This window comes from Somniosus microcephalus, chromosome 18 (genome assembly GCF_052327205.1).
Source record: "Somniosus microcephalus isolate GS21.2 chromosome 18, FLI_Smic_1.0, whole genome shotgun sequence".
NCBI classification, from domain to species: domain Eukaryota; kingdom Metazoa; phylum Chordata; class Chondrichthyes; order Squaliformes; family Somniosidae; genus Somniosus; species Somniosus microcephalus.
Window position 1 is genome coordinate 73,521,980 of NC_141004.1, and position 24,578 is coordinate 73,546,557.

Sequence of the window (24,578 nt, forward strand, 5' to 3'; positions counted from 1 at the left end):
AAACCTACCTCTTTGGCCAAGCTTTTGGTCACCTGCCCTAATTTATCCTTATGTGGCTCGGTGTCAAATTCTTTGTCTTAAAATACTCCCGTGCAGCAGCTTGGGTCATTTTACTACGTTAAAGGCTCTATATAAATACAAGTTGTTGTTGTTGAACTTGTCTGGAATGAGCAACGGCACCAATCTGGGGAAATAAATTCAAGCTGCCCAGTTCAGATTCAAGAACCACTCTGAACTTTATATAGAGGCATGTTAAGCAAACAAGGCAGTACACACAGCTGCTATTTAAGGGGATACAATGTACATTACTGAGGAGTTAGTGCAGTGTCCCTTTCTTGCAGGTTGAATAGGTGACTGACCTCTTGCAGCCTTTCCAAAGACACATGTAGCTCTGGCTGGGTTTCTTAACAGAATCTGTTTCCGCAGGGGAGACTGGTACCTGAGAGCTCTGGGACCCTGTATACTGCTCCACTGCTGGGGGATTCTGTGACTGGGCGTTGGGTTACTGTCTGCTGACTGGACACTGGAGCAGGAGAACCCACTTTAGGAACCCCTGCTATTGCTGCTGTAGCACCTTGTCGGAACATTCTGATAAAGGGTCTCCATGCAAAACAATAAACTTGCCTGATGGCAGCAGTGCTGTGTATTTCTTGGTTACAAATGTCAGGATCAGAAATGGGACACTGAAAGGATGCTTGTCTTGGAGGCGGTGCAACAAAGGTTCATTAGATTGATTCCTGGGATGAGAGGGTTGTCCTAGGATGAGCGATTGTGTAGAATGGGCCTATACTCTCTGGAGTTTAGAAGAATGAGAGATGATCTCATTGAAACATACAAGATTCTGAAGGGGATTGACAGGGTAGATACTGAGAGGTTGGTTCCCCTGGCTGGAGAGTCTAGAACTAGGGGGCTGTGGTAAACCACTGTTTGTATTCCTGTTTGTCCTGTTTGTATTCCACTGTGTACATGCCTGGACATGCCTCGGCTGACTCCTCCCACAGGTCCTAGTATAAAGGTGACTGCTCCCCAGCCCTTTGTATCCTGGGCCGGTCGACCACGCGAGGCAGACCTCCATTCTGTTGTTAATAAAAGCCTTTAGTTACTCTTCTAACTCTCAGTCTTTTATGAGTAATTGATAGCGCATCAATTTTATTAACAACATTTTTATAATGGAGAAGATCCTCACACCAGCATGCCTGGACTTAGATCATCGGGAGGCGGACTCATCCACCAAGTTTACTCACTGGCTTAAGTGTTTCGAAAAATTCCTGACCGCCTCCGAAGCAATCAAATCGGACGAGGACAAACTGGATGTCCTGACCTCCAAAGTGAACCACCGAGTGTACTCGGTCATCCAAGACGCGACCTCGTACGCGGACGCTATCAAGCTCCTCAAGGACCAGTACACGCGCCCAGTGAACGAAGTGTACGCCAGGCACCTCCTGGGGAGTCGTAAACAACAACCTGGGGAATCGACCGTGGAATACCTTCAGGCACTGTCTGTGCTTGGCCGGGCCTGTGGTTGTAAGGATGTAAAGGCCGCCGTGTACACAGAGGAACTTATCCGGGACGCTTTTGTAGCGGGCCACAGATCCAATTACACCCGACAGCGACTGTTGGAGCAGAGTAACCTCGACCTCAACAAGGCCTCTGAACTCGCACTATCGTTGGATGCAGCCTACCAGGGCATGGATGCCTACTCCTCTGCACCGTGGACGCCGCGGGGAATGACAGCCTGGGACACGGTAGGACCGCCTCATAGCGCCGTGCCACCCCAGCCACACCCCAACAACGGCCCAACTACCGCAGCAGTGTCCCAAGGCCAGACAGCAGTGCCCCAAGGCCAGAAATGCTACTTCTGTGGCCAGGCAAAACCCCCCAGAGCGCGCTGCCCGGCGAAAAACGCGATCTGCTCGGGCTGCGGGAAGAAGGGACACTACGCTAGCGTCTGCAGGGCCAAAGCCACCCCGAACCCCAGCAGCGCCGCGTGTGGGCCATGCGGGCCGCCATCTTGGACCTCCCCGGCCATGTGCGAATCACCGGTACAGCAGCCATTTTGGACGCCTCCAGCCACATGGGGATCATGGACGCCGCCATCTTGGACGACAGCCGGGACGCAGCAGGCCCCCGACACCGCCTCATCTGATACCCGCAGCGACACACCGACCCCTACCCTGGCATCCGTTACACTGGACCAAGCGAGACCGCACCAACTGGCCAGTTCCTCAATGGACATTAAGGTAAATGGTCACGATACAATCTGCCTTTTTGACTCTGGGAGCACGGAGAGCTTCATCCACCCCGACACGGTGCGGCGTTGCTCTCTCCCAGTCCTGCCTGCGCAACAGCGGATTTCTATGGCCTCCGAGTCCCAGTCGGCGGACATCGGCGGCTACTGCGTGGTGACACTCATAGTAGACGGGACCGTGTACGATCATTTTAAACTTCTGGTCCTGCCTGACCTCTGCGCTGCCGTCCTGCTGGGGTTAGATTTTCAGTGCCACCTTAAAAGTGTTACGATGGCGTACGGTGGACCCCTACCCCCACTCACAGTCCGCAGCCAGCAGCTTCCAAATTGCCCGCCGCGCACCAGGTGCAACCTCTCCACACTCAGAGTCACCCCCCCACCACTGTTTGCTAACCTCACCCCCGACTGTAAGCCCATCGCCACAAAGAGCAGGCGATACAGTGCCGGGGACAGGGTTTTCATTAAAACCGAAGTGGAGCGGCTCCTGAAAGAAGGGATTATTGAGGGCAGCACCAGCCCCTGGCGAGCCCAGGTTGTGGTCGTTAAGACCGGCGAGAAGCAGCGCCTGGTCATCGACTACAGCCAGACAATAAATCGCTACACCCTGCTGGACGCCTACCCACTCCCCCGTATAGCTGATATGGTCAACCAGATCGCGCAGTACCGCGTCTTCTCGACCATTGACCTGAAATCAGCGTACCACCAGCTCCCCATCCGCCCTGAGGACCGCCAGTACACTGCCTTTGAGGCAAACGGCCGCCTCTATCACTTCCTTAGGGTTCCCTTTGGCGTCACCAACGGGGTCTCCGTCTTCCAAAGGGAGATGGACCGGATGGTAGATCAAAATGCGTTGCAGGCCACTTTCCCATATCTGGACAATGTGACCATCTGCGGCCGTGACTTGCAGGACCATGACGCAAACCTCGAAAAATTCCTCCGCACCGCCCAACTCCTAAACCTGACATATAACAAGGAGAAGTGCATATTCCGCACAAACCGCCTCGCCATCCTTGGCTGTGTTGTGGAACACGGAGTCATCGGCCCCGACCCCGACCGGATGCGTCCCCTTATGGAACTTCCACTGCCCCACTGCCTCAAGGCCCTGAAGAGGTGCCTAGGGTTTTTCTCCTATTACGCCCAGTGGGTCCCCTACTATGCGGACAAGGCCCGTCCGCTGATCAAGTCCACCTCTTTTCCCTTGATGGCAGAGGCCTGCTTAGCCTTCCACCGTATCAAGGAGGACATTGCCAAAGCCACCATGCACGCAGTGGACGAATCCATCCCCTTCCAGGTGGAAAGCGACGCGTCCGACTTTGCCCTGGCCGCTACCCTCAATCAGGCGGGGAGACCCGTGGCCTTCTTTTCACGAACCCTCCAAGGCCCGGAGACCAGACACTCCGCTGTTGAGAAGGAGGCCCAGGCGATTGTGGAGGCTGTGCGTCATTGGAGGCACTACCTGGCCGGAAAACGATTTACCCTGCTCACTGACCAGCGTTCAATTGCTTTTATGTTTAACAACAAGCAGAGGGGCAAAATCAAAAATGACAAGATCTTGAGGTGGAGAATCGAACTTTCCACCTACAACTACGAGATCTTGTACCGGCCCGGGAAGCTAAATGAACCCCCGGATGCACTATCGTGTGGCACCTGCGCCAGCGCGCAGATCGATAGACTGCGGGCCCTCCACAATGACCTCTGCCACCCGGGGGTCACCAGGTTCTTCCACCTCATCAAGGCCCGCAACCTGCCTTACTCTATTGAGGAGGTCAGGACCATGACCAGGAACTGCCAAGTCTGCGCTGAGTGCAAACCGCACTTTTATAGACCAGACAGGGCCCACCTGATAAAAGCCACTCGCCCCTTCGAGCGCCTGAGCGTTGATTTTAAAGGGCCTCTCCCCTCCTCCTACCGCAATGTGTACTTCCTCAATATTATTGATGAGTACTCCCGTTTCCCGTTCGCCTTCCCCTGCCCGGACATGACCAGTGCCACGGTCATTAAATGTCTGAACAACCTCTTCACCCTGTTCGGCTTCCCCAGCTATATCCATAGCGACCGGGGCTCATCGTTTATGAGCGACGAACTCCATCAGTACCTGCTAACTAGGGGTATTGCCACAAGCAGGACCACCAGTTACAACCCCCGGGGGAACGGACAGGTGGAAAGAGAAAATGCGACAGTTTGGAAGGCCGTCCTGCTAGCCTTAAAGTCTAGGGGCCTTCCAACCTCCCGCTGGCAGGATGTGCTCCCCGATGCGCTCCACTCTATTCAGTCACTGCTCTGCACTGCCACTAACGCCACCCCTCATGAGAAAATGTTTGTCTTCCCAAGGAAGTCCACATCGGGGACATCGCTACCGCCATGGCTGACGTCCCCAGGGCCGGTCCTACTGAGAAGACACGTGAGGACCCATAAAACGGACCCCCTGGTCGAGAGGGTCGACCTCCTCCACGCCAACCCCCAGTATGCTTACATCGCATACCCGGACGGGCGGGAGGACACAGTCTCCATAAGAGACCTTGCACCCTTGGGGGCCGCAGTAACCCACTACCCACTACCACCCCCCCCCCCACGATCCGATATCCAGCCCCAGCAGACGGCAGGCCTGGGCCCCGCGACCCGCTCGACATCTACGAGGACGACACGCCTGTGCCACAGCCTATGCTGGACTCGATGCCGGAAGCTTCACTACCCCTGCCGTCGCCACGCCGATCACAGCGGCAGACAAGACCTCCGGAGAGACTCCAATACACTAACTTTTAATACACTTCACCCCGCCGGACTCAATTTTAAACAAGGGGTGAATGTGGTAAACCACTGTTTGTATTCCTGTTTGTCCTGTTTGTATTCCACTGTGTACATGCCTGGACATGCCTCGGCTGACTCCTCCCACAGGTCCTAGTATAAAGGTGACTGCTCCCCAGCCCTTTGTATCCTGGACCGGTCGACCACGCGAGGCAGACCTCCATTCTGTTGTTAATAAAAGCCTTTAGTTACTCTTCTAACTCTCAGTCTTTTATGAGTAATTGATAGCGCATCAGGGGCATAGTTTCAGGATAATGGGTCGGCCATTTAAGACAGATGAGGTGGAATTTCTTCACTCAGAGGGTTGTGAATCTTTGGAATTCTCTGCCCCAGAGGGCTGTGAATGCTGAGTCTTTGAGTATATTCAAGGCTGAGATAGATAGATTTCTGGACTCCAGGGGAATCAAGGGATATGGAGATCGGGCAGGAAGGTGGAGTTGAGGTCAGTGATTAGCCATGATCTTATTGAATGACGGAGCAGGCTCGAGGGGCCGTGTGGCGGAGCAGGCTCGAGGGGCCGTTTGGCGGAGCAGGCTCGAGGGGCCGTTTGGCGGAGCAGGCTCGAGGGGCTGTGTGGCGGAGCAGGCTCGAGGGGCCGTTTGGTGGAGCAGGCTCAAAGGGCCGTATGGCGGAGCATTCTCAAGGGGTCGTATGGCGGAGCAGGCTCGAGGGGCCGTATGGCGGAGCAGGCTCGAGGGGCCGTATGGTCGACTCCTGCTCTTACTTCTTATCTTCTTATGCTTTTGCTAGGAAGCTCCTACTACTGCACTTGGTTCAACTCCTGTTGCCAGAATTAAAGTCCACTCTTTTCTCTGAGGTTTCCATTAAAAGAATCCCAAGAAAAAGTGCAAAAAGAAACATTTCTGTAGTGAAACCTTTTACAGAAGAAAACAGAAATTTAGAAACCCAGCTATAAATGTAAAATATAACACTCAGAACTCAATCGCAGCTCGTGAGTTAGGAGGCAAGCCTCATTCATGTGATAAACACTGTATCCTGTTTCTGTCGAGGGTTTCTACTTTGTGATGAAATGAGCTGTACTTGGAGCAGTGTGAACTATGTGACCTCTCAAGTTGAAGGATGTGCATTTTCAGACTTTGTATCTGATTGTGGACAGTCTTGGTAGAGATGGGGAATGAGCTTCAGAACTGACACTCAGACACCCCCCCCCCCATGAATGCTAAATATGAATGTAACATGTAAATTCATTTATATTTCTGCTGTATGAGTCCTGATACGTTCAGAATTCTCCACCCCAACCCCTCCCCGAAAAAAATCACATTTAGCTTTGCTTTAATCTATAGAGCACTAGCTGGAGTGCCCGGCGGTGCCGAGGCTTTTTCGAGGGCATGTTGTTGTTGGAAGAGAGAGAGAGAGAGCGACTGGGGGGAAGAGAGAGAGCGACTGGGGGGGAAGAGAGATAGCGACTCGGGGGGAAGAGAGAGAGCGACTGGGGGGGAAGAGAGAGAGCGACGGGGGGAAGAGAGAGAGCGACGGGGGGGGAAGAGTGAGAGCGACTGGGGGGGGGAAGAGTGAGAGCGACTGGGGGGGAAGAGTGAGAGCGACTGGGGGGCAAGAGAGAGAGCGACGAGGGGAAGAGAGAGCGACTGGGGGGGAAGAGAGAGCGAGAAAGGGGGGAGGGAGGGAGAGGGGGGGAGGGGAGGGGGGAGGAGGGGGGAGGGGGGGAGGGGAGGGGGAGGGAGGAGGGAGGGGAGGGAGGGAGGAGGGAGGGGAGGGGAGGAGGGGGGGAGGGAGAGGGGGGTGAGGGAGGAGAGGGGGAAGGAGGGCCTGAGACGGCCGATTGCGGCTGGCCGGGCCCGGTTGCCTTGGTAACCCTCCTCCCCTCTCCGCCTCCCGATCTCCGGGCCTGGGCCTGAGCGGCCGATTGCGGCTGGCGAGCCTGGTTGCCGGGGTAACCCTCTCCGCTCCCCCTCCCCTCCTGAGCTCCGGTTGCCTTGGTAACCCTCCTCCCCTCTCCGCCTCCCGATCTCTGGGCCTGAGCGGCCGATTGCGGCTGGCGAACCCGGTTGCCGGGGTAACCCTTCCCGCTCTCCAAGCCCCGCCCGAGATCCGCACTCCCGAGAGCCCCGCCCCCCCCCACCCGAGCTGAGCGGGGAACAGAGAGAGACGCCGCGTCTCAGCTGCTCCTGCTGCGCGCGCACCCTGACCCTCGTGGCTGACGCCGTTGCCCCGGGTAATGTGACACGGGGGGGGGGCGGTGAGGAGCTTAGCAGAAGCCGTGGGACAATTACCTAGCTCGGGCCTGGCTGGGCAAGAAAGGCCCAGGCTTTCAGGCCTAACAAAAATGGGGAAAGGTAGGAAAAAGAATCTTCAGGTTAGAGAAAATATTTACAAATGAATCTAGTTTTTTTTAAAACAATTTAAGAAAAACAATTATATTTTGCTGGAAATGTATATTTGAAAAAAGAAAGACGCAGAAAGCAGGAAAAAGAATGGAAGCAAGATGGCGGCTACTCACCTCGGTTCAGAACGATAAGGCCCGCCCACACACGCACCGATTGGTCGACCATCAGGTCACCAAAGCGTAGGATTGGTCAATCGTCCCGTCACTCAACCGTAGGAGGGCCCGGCCGCACGCGCCAGGAACCTGGCGTACGATTGGTCGACCTCGAGGTCACTCTGTCGCTAATGAGCGGATAATGAGATGCTAATGAGCGGAATGTTGAAGGTTTTTCAGATACCGCGGGCGCAATTTTTGTCCGGCCGAAACGTAAATATGCTTACCATCGTTTTGGAACGGTGTGCTTTCTTTCGACGTAACGCATGCGTAGGTACGCTCTGTAACTTTCGAGCGCATAGCCGGACAGACGCACACCCGAGGACAGACAGAAGGACAGACAGATGGACAGACAGAAGGACAGACAGATAGACAGATCGATTCCTTTATAGATATGTTAACTGATGACGCTAGATCTGCTTCTGCTCTGCCAACGTTAGATGGCCAGTGCAGGTGAATAGACCTGGATTAATTGTTCTTATCTGTGTTTGCAGTGGTGATGTGGCCACCATGCTTGAACGATTTGGAGGTGAGTGCTTTTATTTTATGTTAGAATATTGTAGCAGAACTTCCTTATTAGATAACATGATCTTTAATAAATATGTTTCAGTTATAAATGGAGCAACAAAAGTGTGGTCATGTTTAAAACTGAAATCGTCCGTTTCAGGAGAATTGTTTGAGTCATTGCTGTTGGATATTAAAGAGGGAGTCACGGTATTTCCCTTGTAAAAATTAAAAGGGTCTTCCCCCCCACACAACTGACCCTTTCTCCCGCTTGCAGAATTCCCGTTCTACCTGGACCCCTCCCCCGGCCTCTTACCCTCTCTAGATCTTTTCATCGCTAACTGCCGCCGTGACATCGGCCGTCTCCATTTCTCTGCTCCCCTCACTCACTCCAACCTACCTCCTTCTGAACTTGCAGCACTCCATTCTCTTAGATCCAACCCTGACATTGTCATTAAACCCGCTGACAAGGGTGGTGCTGTTGTTGTTTGGCGTACTGACCTCTACCTAGCCGAAGCTGAACGCCAACTCTCCGACACCTCCTCCTACCTCCACCTGGACCATGACCCCACTACCGAACATCAAACCACCGTTTCTATTATGTCCGTGTATAATTGAGACACGGACTGCAGGAGTTGATTATAACAAGTCTTTACTGAATGGAGACAACCTGGAAACTGAAACTACAGAAGCCTGCTGGGGCCTTTTATACAGGGGTGGTCACTGCCGGTACTGCAGTCTGAGACCAGTTATTCCCTTAAAGGTACATACACAACAATTCCTCCCCTTTTAGATAAACAGTACATAACATTCATTTAACAACTAAATAATAACTAATTACAATTACGGTTGCTAGATACATTGGTTGAAGTTAAGCAATTATAAGTTCAGTCTTTGAGGAGGCTTCCTGATTCTGTCTGGATAACGCCTCTTTGGGATATCAGGTTCTTCTGGCAAGGTTGAGTCGGGATCAATGTCGTTGTTTGGTTCGTCTGCTTCCAATATCACCGATTCTGCGGTAGATGCAATTGGTACTTCGGTTTCATCGCCAGGTGTATCAGATCGTGGTGTGGAGTTGACGTTTTCCAGTGACTCTAGAATCTGGTCAGCATGGCATCTTACAATGCTCTCTCCAACGTCCACGGTATACATTAGAGGTCCTTGCCGTGTACAGATCGTTCCTGGCTGCCATTTCTCTGTGCGGTAGTCCCGGGCCAAAACTGGTTGACCTATCTTAAAACTCCTGGTCGGCCTTTCATTCATATTCTGAAACTGCCTGTTCTCCACATCTCTTCTGACGTTTGGCTTAACCAAATCCAAGCGGCATCGTAGTCTTCGATTGAAGAACATCATGGCTGGAGTTTGGTTGGTAACCGCATGTGTCGCATTCCGGTAGGCAAACAAGAAGTTATCCACCTTGTGTTGTAGGGGTATATCTTCATTACACATTGCCTTGATAGCCTTCTTGAATGTTTGAACAAACCTCTCGGCCAACCCATTAGTGGCTGGATGATATGGGGCGGATGTGTAATGCTTAACACCATTGTTCTTTAAGAACCTCCGGAACTCTTCAGACACAAACTGTGGTCCATTGTCAGAGCAAATCTGTTCAGGCAGCCCATTCCTGGCGAATATGGTTCGTAAGACTGTGATAGTTTTTTCTGTGGTGGTTGAGGACATTTTTATTACCTCTGGCCACTTTGAATGTGCATCCACCGCAATTAAAAACATCGAGTCCATAAAGGGACCAGCAAAATCAATGTGCACCCTTTGCCATGGAGATGAGGGCCACTCCCATGGATGTAGAGGGGCTCGTGGTGGGGCGTTTTGGACCTTCTGGCATCCAGTACAGCTCTTGGTCATCTCTTCGATTTCTCTATCGGTTCCCGGCCACCACACAAACGCTCTGGCTAAGTTCTTCATTTTTACCCCTCCCAGATGACCCTCATGAAGCTCATTGAGCACTCTATCCTTCAATTTGGGTGGAATTACTACTCTGGATCCACACATCAAGGTTCCTCTGCACACTGACAGCTGTTCTCTTCTCAGCGAGAATGCTGGCAGCAGTCGTTCGCCATGTGCTGGCCATCCCTTCACCGTTAAATCATAGACCCAGGAGAGTGTTGGGTCATTTCGTGTTTCCTTTTCTATGTTTGCATTCGTCACAGGGAGACATTCGACTATAGTCGAGTGGAATAACTCCACTGGATCCACTGCCAGTTCTTCTTCCACCGTCGGCAACGGTAGGCGCGACAATCCATCAGCATTCCCATGCTGTTTACTTCCTTTGTACTCGATGTCATATTGGTGTGCCCCTAGGAACAGGGACCATCTCTGTAGCCGTTGTGCCGTCATTATCGGTACGCCCTTCTGAGGGTTGAAAATGGAGACGAGAGGTTGATGATCAGTTAGTAGAGTAAATTTCTGACCGTGCAGGTAGTGATTGAACTTCTTCACCCCCCACACCAGGCTGAGGGCCTCTCTGTCAATCTGGGCGTAGTTACGCTCGGCTGAAGTTAACGAGCGTGACGCAAAAGCTATCGGCCTCTCTGAACCATCAAGGAATTTATGTGACAGTACCGCCCCAATGCCGTAGGGAGACGCATCACACGCCAGTCTTATCGGTAGTGATGGGTTGTAGTGAGCCAATACTTCTCTTGAAGTGATTAGGTCCTTACTCTTCTGAAAGGCCCGCTTACATTCATCGCTCCATTTCCATGCTACTCCCGTTCGTAGTAGGGCGTTCAGTGGATGCAGAATTGTGGACAAATTCGGCAAAAACTTATGGTAGTAATTCACCAATCCGAGGAATGACCTCAGTTGCGACACATTTTCAGGCGCTGGAGCCTTTACTACCGCTTCAATTTTGTCAGGGGACTTATGCAACCCCTCTTCATCAATCACGTGGCCACAATACGATATCTGTTTCTTAAAAAACTCGCACTTGGGGCGATTGGCTCGTAGCCCATGTTCACGTAGTCTAGTGAGCACCTGCTCTAGGTTGGCAAGGTGTTCACTGTCATCTTCACCTGTCACTAGGATGTCGTCCAAGTAACACTGAGTCCCCGGAATCCCTTGCAGGACTTGTTCCATCGCTCTTTGCCATATCGCCGGAGCTGATGCTACTCCGAATACCAGTCGATTATACTGGTAAAGACCTTTGTGAGTGTTTATCGTGAGATACTTCCTAGAGGATTCTTCAACCTCCATCTGCAAATATGCTTGTGCTAGGTCAATTTTTGTAAAACGCTTCCCTCCAGATAGTGAGGCGAAGATATCTTCTATCCTTGGAAGAGGATATTGTACTGTGTGAAGGACTGGGTTCACCGTCACCTTGAAGTCCCCACAGATGCGAACCTTCCTTGGCTCCTCAGACTTATTGTTTAACGTTTTCTTCATGACAGGAACGATGGGTGTCGCCCACTCGCTCCAGTCTACCTTAGATAACACGCCTGCATTCTCCAGATTCTCCAGCTCTGCCTCGACGGCTGGGCGAATTGCATATGGTACCGGTCTTGCTTTGAAAAACTTGGGAATTGCATTCTCCTCTATTTTTATCGAGGCAGTTACGCCTTTAAGAGTGCCCAGTTCTTGTTGAAATACCTCTTTGGCGTCAGCTAAGATTGTTGACAATCGTCCAGGAGTGACGTCGTCATCCTTTTTACCAGCCACCGTCAGTGCCTGAATGGAGTGCCAGTCTAAACTTATCTTTCTGATCCATTCACGTCCCAATAACGGTGGTCCACCATCTTGCAGAATGTAGAGATACAATTTCCGTATTTTCTTGCCGTTGTATTCGACAGGCACCCTTATTTTTCCTCTGGGGTATACTTTTTGCCCCGTATACGTCCTCAAGACAATGGATGTCTCTCTCAAGGGTATGTGTGAGAATAGCCGCTCATAGTCTCGTCGATTCATGACGGTTAGAGCTGATCCTGTATCCAATTCCATTTTGACTTGGGACCCTGCTATCGTGAGGGTGACCCAAATGGTTCGGTGATCCTCTTTTGCGATTACGTTGTGAAGTTTAAGACAGCTTAGTCTCTTGTTCCCGGATTCACTATCGCTCATCTGGTCTTCGGAACTACTGTCCATCATCTTTTGTACTTTCCTGTACGGTTCCTTAGTAGCCTTTTTGTTGTCGTTGGTCTTCTTCCCAGACCTGCAAACTCATGCAATGTGTCCCATCTTTCCGCATTGCTTGCATATTTTATCCTTGGACCAGCAGTCCTTCTGGTCATGGTTTGTTCTGCCGCAGCGATAACATTTTGCAAATCCCTGTGTCATTTTGTGGGTGCCGTATTCCTGTGGCTTTTGTTGTATTTCCGCAGCTCCCCTTGCTGCTGCTTCGTACGATACTGCCACGCTGAAAGCCTTATCTAGCGTCAGCTCTTTCTCTGAGAGTAACCTCTTCTGGGTTCCTTCACTCAGGAGTCCACAGACAAATTTGTCCCGTAAGGTATCTGCCAGTCCTGCTCCGAACTGGCAGTGCTTTGATAGCTTGCGTAGTTCCGTAAGGTAATCAGCATTGCTCTCATTATTATGCTGATTTCTCCTGTGGAATTTAAATCTTTCTGCTATCAGCAGCGGTGTAGGATTTAGGTGTTCCTGTAGGATAGCAACAATTTTGTTAAAACTCTTCGCCTTCGGTTTGGCTGGAGTAATCAGGTCCCGCAATAGGCCGTACGTTCTTGCGCCCATTAAATTTAGCAATACCGATGCCTTTTTCTCATCGGCTATTTCGTTTGCCTCGCAATATACCTCGACTCTTTCCACATACGTGGTCCAGTCTTCTATTGCATTATCGAAGGCAGTGATATCGCCAGTCTTTGGCATCTTGAAAATCTAAGATGGCACCTCCCGCGCTTTGCCTTCGTCCCCGATGGATCAAAATGGCGCCTCCCGCGCTTTTCCTTCTTCCCCGCCGAGTTAAGATGGCGCCTCCCGCGCTTTCCCGCCGGCCGTTGCTGCCAACGCTGTTGCTGGCGATTATATTTATTTTACTATCCTGTAATGGCGACGCCCTATGGTCTTCGCGCCTCCCCAATCGCTGCTGCCAACGCCGCTCTCCGCGGTATTTTTATTTTTCTATCGCGCTTCAATATTTGCTCCGTTAATTGAAGAACCGTTCCCGTCATGGAGCGGACCCTCTGGGACACTTCCCTCCCTCTTCTTAGGTCCGAACGCTGCCCGGCTTCGAAGCACCGGCCGCGCCCTGTGTGCTCCACCCTCTTTCTCTCTGCTTCCCGACTCGCTGCCGGCCCCGTTGCAGAGCCACCCGATCGAGCTCTAGCCCGCCGCAGCCCAGGAAGGATCAGTGCACTACCTGCCACCAGCCCGATTAGCTGGGAAACCACAGACTGGAGAACAAAGCCTGGCTCTCGACAGTCTCTCCTGCACTTTTCAATTCGATGATTTGGAGGGCGGTTGCCCACGGTCGACGCCCGTTTCTCGAGTTTCTTTGGATTATTATTTTATTTTATTTTTTTCTTCTGGCTTCGACCTTCAATAACGTCGTCTGAGGTGCTGCCGAGTTGCAGTTAAGTTCGTTTCTTACTCGTCGCCAGTATTATGTCCGTGTATAATTGAGACACGGACTGCAGGAGTTGATTATAACAAGTCTTTACTGAATGGAGACAACCTGGAAACTGAAACTACAGAAGCCTGCTAGGGCCTTTTATACAGGGGTGGTCACTGCCGGTACTGCAGTCTGAGACCAGTTATTCCCTTAAAGGTACATACACAACAGTTTCCAAGACTGTCACTGACCTCATCTCCTCTGGAGATCTTCCCCCCGCTGCCACCAACCTCATAGTTCCCCAACCCCGCACAGCCCGCTTCTACCTCCTTCCCAAGATCCACAAACAGGACTGCCCTGGTAGACCCATCGTTTCAGCCTGTTCTTGCCCCACGGAACTTATCTCTTCCTATCTTGACTCTTATCTTTTCTCCCCTTGTCCAGTCTCTTCCCACCTACATCCGCGACTCTTCGGACGCCCTCCGCCACTTTAACAGTTTCCTCGCCCCAACCGCTTCCTTTTCACCATGGACGTACAATCACTCTTCACCTCCATCCTCCACCCGGATGGCCTGAGGGCGCTCCACTTCTTCCTTGAACAGAGGCCCGACCAGCCCCCATCCACCACCACCCTCCTCCGCCTGGCTGAACTTGTTCTCACATTGAACAACTTCTCCTGTGACTCCACTCATTTCCTCTAAATCAAAGCTATGGGTACCCGCATGGGTCCTAGCTATGCCTGCCTTTTCGTGGGCTATGTGGAACAATCTTTGTTCCAGTTCTACTCGGGTCCCCTCCCTCACCTCTTTTTCCGGTACATTGATGACTGTATCGGTGCCGTTTCCTGCTCTCGCCCCGAACTTGACAATTTCATTCACTTTGCCTCCAATTTCCACCCTTCCCTCACCTTCACATGGTCCATCTCTGACCCCTTCCCTTCCTCGACTTCTCCGTCTCCATCTCTGGGGATAGGTTATCGACCAATATTCACTACAAGTCCACTGACTCCTACAGCTACCTGGACTACACTTCCTCCCACCCCGCTTCCTGTAAGGACTCTATTCCATTCTCCCAGTTTCTCCGTCTCCGTCTTATCTGCTCCGACGATGCCACCTTCCACACCAGTGCTTCAGACATGTCTTCCTTTTTCCGCAACCGAGGATTCCCCTCTACTGTGGTTGACACTGCCCTCGACCGTGTCAGTTCTATCTCCCGCACTTCTGCCCTCACCCCTGCCCCTCCCTCCCGGAACCACGATAGGGTTCCCCCTGTCCTCACCTTTCACCCCACCAGCCTCCACATTCAATGGATCATCCTCCGCCATTTCCGCCACCTCCAAAGTGATCCCACCACCAAACGTATCTTCCCCTCCCCCTTTCAGCATTCCGTAGGGACCGCTTCCTCCGAGACACCCTAGTCCAGTCCTCTATCACCCCAAACAGCCCTTCCCCTTCGCCCGGCACCTTCCCGTACAAGTGCAGGAGATGTAACACCTGCCCCTATACCTCCCCCCTTCCCACTGTCCAGGGCCCCAAACACCCCTTCCAGGTGAAACAGCGATTTACTTGTACTTCTCGCAATCTAGTATACTGTATTTGCTGCTCACGATGCGGTCTCCTCTACATTGGGGAGACCAAACGCAGATTGGGTGACCGCTTTGCTGAACACCTCCGTTCAGTCCGTAATGGGGACCCCGAGCTTCCGGTCGCCTGTCATTTTAATTCACCGCTCCATTCCCACTCGGACCTCACCGTCCTTGGCCTCTTGCATTGTTCCACGGAAGCTCAACGTAAACTCGAGGAACAGCACCTCATCTTCCGATTAGGCACTCTGCAGCCTTTCGGACTCAATATCGAGTTCAACAATTTCAGATCATAACCTCGGCCCCTATTACATTTTTTCTTGTAATTTTTCCACTCCTTTCCCCCCCCCTTTCCTTTTGTTTCTCTCTCACACCTGGCAGCTATCTCTTGCCCTGCCAGTACACTTTACACCTAATCTCAGCCTATTACCATCTCGTCTAGCTTCGAATACCTTTTATTGTCTCTTTTACCACTTTTGTTTCTTTTACTTCTTTTGTCCGATCGCAGCCCTGCCTTCGATCTATTTTCTTTTCTTTCCAGTTTTGAAGAAGGGTTCGACCCGAAACGTCAACTCAAATTTCTCTCCACGGATGTTGCCTGACCTGCTGAGTTTTTCCAGCGTTTTCTGTTGTTATTTCGGATTTCCAACATCTGCAGTATTTTGCTATTTTAAAAGGGATTATGCTTGGTTCAGTATCTTTTTTTAATACTTTTTATTTTTTTAGTACAGAAACAGACACCACACACTTGTCAAAAATAACAAGTGGTTGTCTTTCAGATGGTGCAAAACAAGAACTCTCAGCATTTGCAGAATGCCTATAAACACTTGTGTATTAAAGCAGCTGTTCAGAGCACAGCCAGGGTTTAACATGCATCAAATGCCAAACCCACGACATATTATAATGCTCCTTCCTAACACCAACCCACTTTCTTCCCCACTCCCAAGCACTGCAGGTATAGTTACAGAGGCATCTCGAAGGGAAAAATACCCAGCACAGCTTATAGGAACGGAGTGCCCTAATGAAGACACCCAACACCTCATTCTGATTGTATCAAGAAAAGTGCATAAATCTGTACATAGTGAACCTAAACCAATCTCAATCTCATGATCTTTTCCGTAGTTGCAATATTCTATCTAAGAGCCACAATATCGAAGTGGGTGTATAAGGAACTTTGAGAATTTAAGCAAGAATAAGAGGCCAATCCCACAAACTGCCCAAACCCACAATCTCCACCACCTAGAAAGGACAAGGGCAGCAGGCACATGGGAACACCATCACCTCCAAGATCCCCTCCCAAGTCACACACCATCCTGACTTGGAAATATATCGCCGTTCCTTCATCGTCGCTGGATCAAAATCCTGGAACTCCCTCCCTAACAGCACTGTGGGAGTACCTTCAACACACGGACTGCAGCGGTTCAAGAAGACAGCTCACCACCACCTCTCAAGGGCAATTAGGGATGGGCAATAAATGCTGGCCTTGCCAGCGATGCCCACATCCCAGGAACAAATAAAAAGAATTCCTCCTTAGATGGGGAACAGTCTATCCTATGAAGTAAAACTTCAAATGAATGATCAATTGCTGCCATTCACTCCTGGACAGCAGTCCCCACATCCCTTTCTGCCTCAGCAGCTTAAGAACTGTCATGCCCTGTGAAGTATTTGATAATCTGTCAATATAACCTTCAATCTGTTCCTAACCAGTTCATTTATGAAAGAGCTCATTGACACATCAACATTTGCTGGGAGTCTCTTCCAACTATCCACTATGTTGGAAAAAATTCTTCTAATCTCTAGTCTCGCTTAACACCCACATCATCTATCCCGTTTATCATTTTAAACATCCGAGTCAAGTATAAAACATATTCAGCTGGTAGCTCATTTAATGGGGGGGTCTGAATTTGCAGCCTACATTCCAGCCACTGGAGCCACTCTGGGATGCCTACTATTTAAAGATCATAGAATCATAGAACAGAAGGAGGCCAATCAGCCCATCAGGTCTTCACCGGCTCTTTCGAAGAGCAATCTAGTCAGTCCCACTCCCCCGCTCTTTCCTCATATCCTTGCAATTTTTTCTCCTTCAGGTATTTATCCAGTTCCCTTTTGAAAGCTACTATTGAATCTGTTTCCCCACCCTATCGGGCAGTGCATTCCAAATCCTAACCACTTGTTGTGTAAAAACGTTTTTCCTCATGTCGCCTCTGGTTCTTTTGCCAATCACCTTAAATCTGTGCCCTCTGGTTATTGACCCTTCAGCAATTGGAAACAGTTTCTCTTTATTTACTCTGTCTAAACCCTTCATGATTTTAAACACCTCGATCAGATCTCCTTTTAGCCTTCTGTGCTTCAAGGAGAACAACCCCAGCTTCTCCAGTCTATCCATGTAACTGAAGTCCCTCATCCCTGGAACCATTCTATTAAACCTCTTCTGTACCCTCTCCAAAGCCTTCACGTCCTTCCTAAAGTGTGGTGCCCAGAATTGGACACAATACTCAGCTGGGGCCGAACTAGTGTTTTATATTGGTTTAGTATAACTTCCTGGCTTTTGTACTCTCTGCCTCTATTTATAAAGCCCAGGATCCCAGATGCTTTATTAACTGCTTTGTTCACCTGTCCTGCCACCTTCAAAGATTTGTGCACAAACACTCTGGTCTTGCCCCCACCCCCGCCCTTTAAAATTGTACCACTTTGCTTGTATTGTCTCTCCTTATTCTTCCTACCAAAATACATCACCTCATACTTTTCTGCGTTGAATTTCATTTGCCATGTGTCCGCTCATTCCACCAGCCTGTCTATGTCCTCGTGAAGTCTATTACTATCTTCCTCACTGTTTACTACACTTCCAACTTTTGTGTTCTGCAAATTTCGAAATTGTGCCCTGTATCTCCAAGTCCAAGTCATTAATGTATATCAAAACCAGCAGTGGTCCTAGTATTGAATGCTGGGGAACACCACTGTATACTTCCCTCCAGTCTGAAAAATAGCCATGGATTGGAGGGTAGCTAACGTTACCCCACTATTCAAAAAGGGGGGTAGGGAAAAAGCAGGTAATTACAGACCTGTAAGCCTTACATCAGTTGTGGGCAAAATGCTGGAGTCCATCATTAAGGATGAAATAGCGGAGCACTTAGCAAATGGGGACAGGATAGGACAGAGTCAACATGGATTTACAAAGGGTAAATCGTGCTTGACTAATCTATTGGAATTTTTTGAGGGAGTAACTGGTAGAATAGATGGGGGAGAGCCAGTAGATGTGGTGTACCTGGACTTCCAAAAGGCCTTCGATAAGGTCCCACATAAAAGATTAGCATGGAAAATTGAGGCTCATGGGATAAAGGGGAAAGTTTTGGCATGGATAGGGAACTGGCTGTCAGATAGAAAACAGAGAGTTGGAATAAACGGCTCATTTTCTGAATGGCAGGCAGTAACAAGTGGGGTACCACAGGGATCTGTCCTGGGCCCCCAGCTGTTCACAATTTACATTAATGACCTGGATCAGGGAGTCGGATGCAGCATTTCCAAATTTGCAGACGACACTAAACTAGGAGGGGGGGTGGGCTCAGAGGAAGAGACCAGGAAGCTCCAGAGCGATTTGGACAGACTGGGCGATTGGGCGGATAAATGGCAGATGCACTATAATGTGGACAAGTGCGAAGTTATCCACCTTGGGTGCAGGAACGGGAGGGCAAATTATTATTTAAATGGCAATAGATTGGGAGAGGGGGAAGTACAGAGAGACCTGGGTGTTCTTGTACACCAGTCACTGAAGGCGAGCATGCAGGTGCAACAGGCGGTCAAGAAGGCAAACGGTATGCTGGCCTTCATAGCAAAAGGGTTAGAATACAGGAACAGGGATACCTTGCTGCAGCTGTACAGGGCACTGGTGAGACCACACCTCGAGTACTGTGTACAGTTTTGGTCGCCTCATCTGAGGAAGGATGTTCTTGCCATGGAGGGGGTGCAGCGGCGATTCACCAGGCTGATACCAGGAATGGCGGGAATGACCTATGAGGAGAGACTATGTAGTTTAGGGATGTACACACTGGAGTTTAGAAGATTGAGAGGGGACCTCATAGAAGTGTATAAAATTCTGACAGGTCTAGACAGACTGGATGCAGAAGGAATGTTTCCCTTGGCGGGTGAGAACAGAACTAGAGGACATAATTTAAGGATAAGGGCTAAACCATTTAGGACAGAGATGAGGGGGAATTTCTTCACTCAGAGAGTGGTGAACCTGTGGAACTCATTGCCACAGAGGGCAGTGTACGCCAGCTCATTAAATATATTTAAGAGGGAATTAGATATATTTCTACGGGCAAAAGGGGTTAAGGGTTACGGAGAGAAGGCGGGGACGGGATACTGAATTAAAGGATCAGCCATGATCTCATCGAATGGCGGAGCAGGCACGAAGGGCCGAATGGCCTACTCCTGCTCCTATCTTCTATGTATCTATGTACCACAACTTTCTGTTCTCTATCCCGTAGCCAATTTTGTATCCGTGCTGCTACTGCCCCTTTTATCCCATGGGCTTCAATTTTGCTTAAAAGCCTAATACAGTATTATGTGATGGAGCCACCAGGGGATTCAGGACAATTGTTTATAATTCCTTTAACAGCAATGTAGTGCAACCGGGGGCTGCACCTTTAATGTATCTGTTAACTGTACTATGGCTTCTTTCCTTTACTCCGCGTGATGACGTCCTGCCGCCCGTCACGTGATCCCCCAACGGCGGGAAGAACGTCATGACGTCAGTGCTTGGAACCTTCTAGCAGTTCTAGAGAGGCTTTCAACCAGACCAGACCTATTTGCATTGTATCCAGCAGTTTACTGTTTAACTTCGTTTGTTCATTAAATTTTATTGTTTTTGATTCTCTGCGTCGATCTCAATTCTTCAGCTAGGAACCTCCGTTCCTACATTGGTGACCCCGATTTCTTCGAACAATTTTCGTTGAAGTTACATCATGGACACGAACGCCGTCACCCTCAAACTGCCGCAATTTTGGGAGCAACAACTAGCCGCATGGTTTTTCCAGGCGGAAGCCCAATTTGCAATCCGGGGAGTAGTAGCGGATTCGACCCGTTATTATTACGTGGTCTCCGCCCTCGACAGCGCCACGGCATCGCGGGTCGTCAGCCTCCTCGGGAGTCCTCCGGACGATGGCAAGTACGAAGCTTTAAAAACACGGTTACTGCAGGTTTTCGGTCTGTCCAAGTCAGAGCGCGCTCGCAGACTTATCTCCATGCCCGGCCTCGGGGACTCAAAGCCATCAGAGCTCATGAGCCAGATGCTCACGCTCTTGGGCTCGGAATCGGAATGTTTTCTGTTCCGGGAGTTGTTTCTCTGCCAGTTGCCAGAGCCAGTACAGGCGGCCTTGGCCAATTCTGCGATCACGGACTGTGCTGAACTCGCTGCAGAAGCGGATAAAATTTTCACCGTCACACAACAATGTTGTGCGGCCACGAGGCGCCCATCCCCCACAAGAGCGAAGCCGACTCCTCCGACAGCAGGCTGGTGTGCATACCACGCTCGTTTTGGCGCGAAAGCCCGATGCTGCCGTCCTCCCTGCAGTTTTTCCCCCCAAAAAAAACCTACCTCAAACCAGCGGTTTCTGAGAAGGGCGACAGGGCCTGAGGGACACGCCGGAGTTGCGATGGCCGTCGGTTCCGCAGGGAAACTCCTTTATATCACAGACTCCCTGTCAGGTCGACGTTTTCTCTGTGGTACTGGCTCCCAGTGCAGTATCCTACCAGCGTCGAAGCTCGATCTTCAATCCGGCGGTCACAGTCCCTCCCTCGAGGCAGCCAATGGTGCAGCCATCCGCACGTTCGGAAAGCGTAGGGTCCAGTTGCGTTTTGGCGGCCAGCATTTCGTTTGGGAGTTCATCACAGCGAAAGTCTCACAGGCCATCCTGGGGGCAGATTTTTTTTGCGCCAATGGTTTTCTCGTCGATGTCCGGCACTGCCGGTTAATCAACACGGCCACCTTTCATTCGGTCCCCTGCCACCGCAGCACCGCTGTGTCTTGGTCAGTTGCCTGTGCAGTCCCATCTCCAGATGAGTTCTCTCGTCTTCTCGGTTGTTATGTATTGTGTGTTCTATTGTGTGTTCTCCTCCCACCTGTGGTGGCGCTGTCACGGGAGATAAATGGTTGGGTGTCCTCTGTTAAGTTTTAGCTCTCTTTGTTCGGAACTTTCCAGAACTTCCTTTCCTTCCAATAAAGCACTTCATGTTTGAATCTCTGAGTTCTGAGTCCTAAATTGTGTCTAGGTAGAAAGGTACCGACACAACAAGTGGCAACGAGGAGCGGATGAATCTGCGTACGTTACGGGTGCTGTGACTAAACAGAAAATTTAATTTGAAACGTGAGATGGCTACTATATTAGGAAACATCGGTGATTTTGATGAAAATGTGGAGCAATGGAGCGCATATACGGAACGTTTTGACTATTTTGTATTGGCGAATGCGGTGGCAAATGAAAAGGTCGTGCCTACCTTTTTGAGTGTAATCGGGCCGAAGACTTTCAATTTACTTCGCAGCCTCGTGCAGCCAGATAAGCCAGGAACTAAAACATATAAGCAACTAGTGGAAATTCTTGGAGCACATTTTTCACCAAAACCTCTGGTTATTGCTGAGAGATTTAGATTTCACAAACGGAATCAAGAGGAGGGGGAATCAGTGACGATGTTTATTGCTGCTTTAAAAAGGTTGTCGGAACACTGCCAGTTCAAGGAGGTGCTGAATGACACCATTAGAGACAGATTTGTGTGTGGTCTGCAAAATGCAGCCACACAGAAGCGCCTTCTTACTGAGGACAACCTTACTCTTAAAAAGGCCATTGAAGTTAGTGTCTCCATGGAGATGGTGGAAAAGGAGGCTCACCAGTTGAGTTCAACAGGGAGAGTTCACAAGGTGTCGTCTGAGCCTAAAGGTGCGCGGAACGGCACATGTTACCGTTGTGGGAAAACGGGCCATCACGCTAATGACTGCTGGTGTATGGAGCTGGAATGCCGAAATTGTGGCAAAAAGGGTCACATTGAACGCACCTGTAGAGGTAAAAAAAAAGAACAGACAGAGCTGGGAAGCATGGAAGCAAAATGTCTGTATTTGGACAAGAGAGGAAAGAGTGTTCATTCAGTGCAGTATGATGGAACAAGCAAAACAGAGGGGAGCGACACCTCTGAGGAGGAAGAGGTGCACATACTGACGGTTGCAGGTGGTTCAAATGGCTACTGGGTGTCACCACTGGTGGAGGGACAATCAGTGCGGATGGAGGTGGACACAGGCGCAGCTGTGTCCCTTGTTTCAGACACTGTCTACAACAAAATGCTAAAGCATCTTACCCTTCAGCCAACAAACATTGTGCTAAAGACGTATACCGGCGAACCTGTGGCCATGAGAGGCGTCATTGAGGTGACAGTTAAATTGAACGGACAGACTGCAAAACTGCCACTATATGTGGTAAAGGGAAATTACCCATCGCTACTGGGACGTGCGTGGCTAGAGAAAATCACGCTGAACTGGCCTGCAGTCCGCATGATGTCAAAAGGGGAGTCAGGTCTGACTGCAGTGTTAAACAAACATGCAGAACTCTTCAATGGGGAACTTGGGAGCATGAAAAAGATCAGCGTGAGACTGGACATTAAACCTGACAGCAAGCCGAAGTTTCACAAAGCCTGACCTGTGCCCTATGCAATTAGGCCAAAAGTTGAGGCTAACTTGGAGGCCTTAGTCGAGAATGGAGTCCTGGAGCCTGTGAGCGTGAGCAAATGGGCCACATCCATTGTTCCTGTCCTGAAAAAGGATGGATCTGTTCGAATCTGCGGGGATTTTAAAGTGACTATTAACCCGGTGCTGTCTGTGGAACAGTACTCTCTCCCCCTCATTGATGATCTTTTTACGGGCCTGGCCGGAGGGCAAAAGTTCAGCAAAATAGACTTATGCCAGGCTTATCTACAAATGCATGTCGATGACAAATCAAAGGAGCTGCTGACAATTGTGACACACAAGGGGCTATACAGGTACTGCCGCCTTCCGTTTGGAATTATGTCGGCCCCTGCTCTATTCCAAAGGGCAATGGATCAGATTTTGAGTGGACTGCCAGCAGTCCAGTGCTACCTGGATGACATCCTTGTCACTGGGACAAATGAGGAGGATCATCTTCTGAACTTGGATGCGACACTACAACGACTGAAAGAGCACGGACTCAGAGTTCGTAAAGACAAATGTGAATTCTTTCAGTCTTCAGTTGAGTACCTGGGGCATGTGATTGACGCTACTGGCCTGCATAAGGCGCCGCCAAAGGTCAAGGCGATCGTGGAGGCCCCAGCACCCCAGAATGTGAGCCAGTTACGTTCATTTCTGGGGCTACTTAACTGCTATGGGAAGTTTATTCCAGACTTAGCAACATTGCTGAAGCCATTACATCAGTTGCTATGTCAAGGTAAAACATGGAAATGAACTGAACTGTGCAACGAAGCTTTCGCCCAAGCAAAGGAAGCATTGCTGAATTCGGAGGTCCTGACACACTTCGACCCAAAGCTACCCGTGCAGCTAGCATGTGATGCATCACCATATGGTGTGGGAGCAGTCATATCCCACATCATGCCTTCTGGTGAAGAGAAACCTATCGCCTTCGCATCACGCACCTTGAACAAGGCCGAGAGTAACTATGCGCAGATCGAGCGCGAGGCCTTGGGAATCGTTTTTGGAATTCGAAAATTTCATCAGTACCTGTTTGGGAGAAGGTTCACACTCCTGACGGACCACCGTCCATTGACTTCAATCTTTGGGCCCCACACCGGAATTCCGTCTCTCGCTGCAAGCAGGATGCAAAGGTGGGCTTTACCGTTGTCAGGACACACATACGACATCAAATATCGCAAATCAGACTTGCACGGCAACGCAGACGGTCTCTCGAGGCTACCCTTGCCTGTTACTCCCCCAGAGCCTCGTCAGATAGACATCTTCTACTTTAGACAAGTGGAGGGAGCACCTGTCACTGCAGTTCAGGTGCGAAGGTACACCCGCAACGATCCAGTCCTGTCTGAGGTAATGGACGATGTCATTCGAGGGAGAGCGATAGGAGATTCTCCTAGTTTGAAACCTTACGTTTCAAAAAGAAATGAGCTCTCCGTCCAGGCAGGTTGTCTTCTTTGGGGACGCCGTGTCATCATTCCGCCACCTCTGAGAGAACCTATACTGCAACAACTTCATACAGGCCACAGTGGGATGGTTCGGATGAAGGAAATGGCAAGAAGCTACTTCTGGTGGCCAGGTCTCGATGGGAATATTGAGGAGAAAGCCAAAACATGTTCCCCATGTCAAAGGGTCCGGAATGTTCCACAGCTGGCAACCCTACACCCCTGGGATTGGCCTGCAGAAGTGTGGCAGCGAGTACAT

The 24,578-nt window shown here is 50.3% G+C and overlaps 1 protein-coding gene across 3 annotated transcripts in view; it reads left to right on the forward strand.

Moving 5' to 3' along the window:
- The window catches only part of sycp3 (synaptonemal complex protein 3), a 140,017-nt gene that overhangs the window by 69,310 nt on the left and 46,129 nt on the right, over positions 1-24,578 (forward strand). For all 3 annotated transcript variants that reach the window (XM_086011680.1, XM_086011681.1, XM_086011679.1), the window contains exon 4: positions 8,066-8,100. In XM_086011680.1, the coding sequence (XP_085867806.1) occupies positions 8,066-8,100 (35 nt within the window). The remainder of the gene's footprint in view (positions 1-8,065; positions 8,101-24,578) is intronic.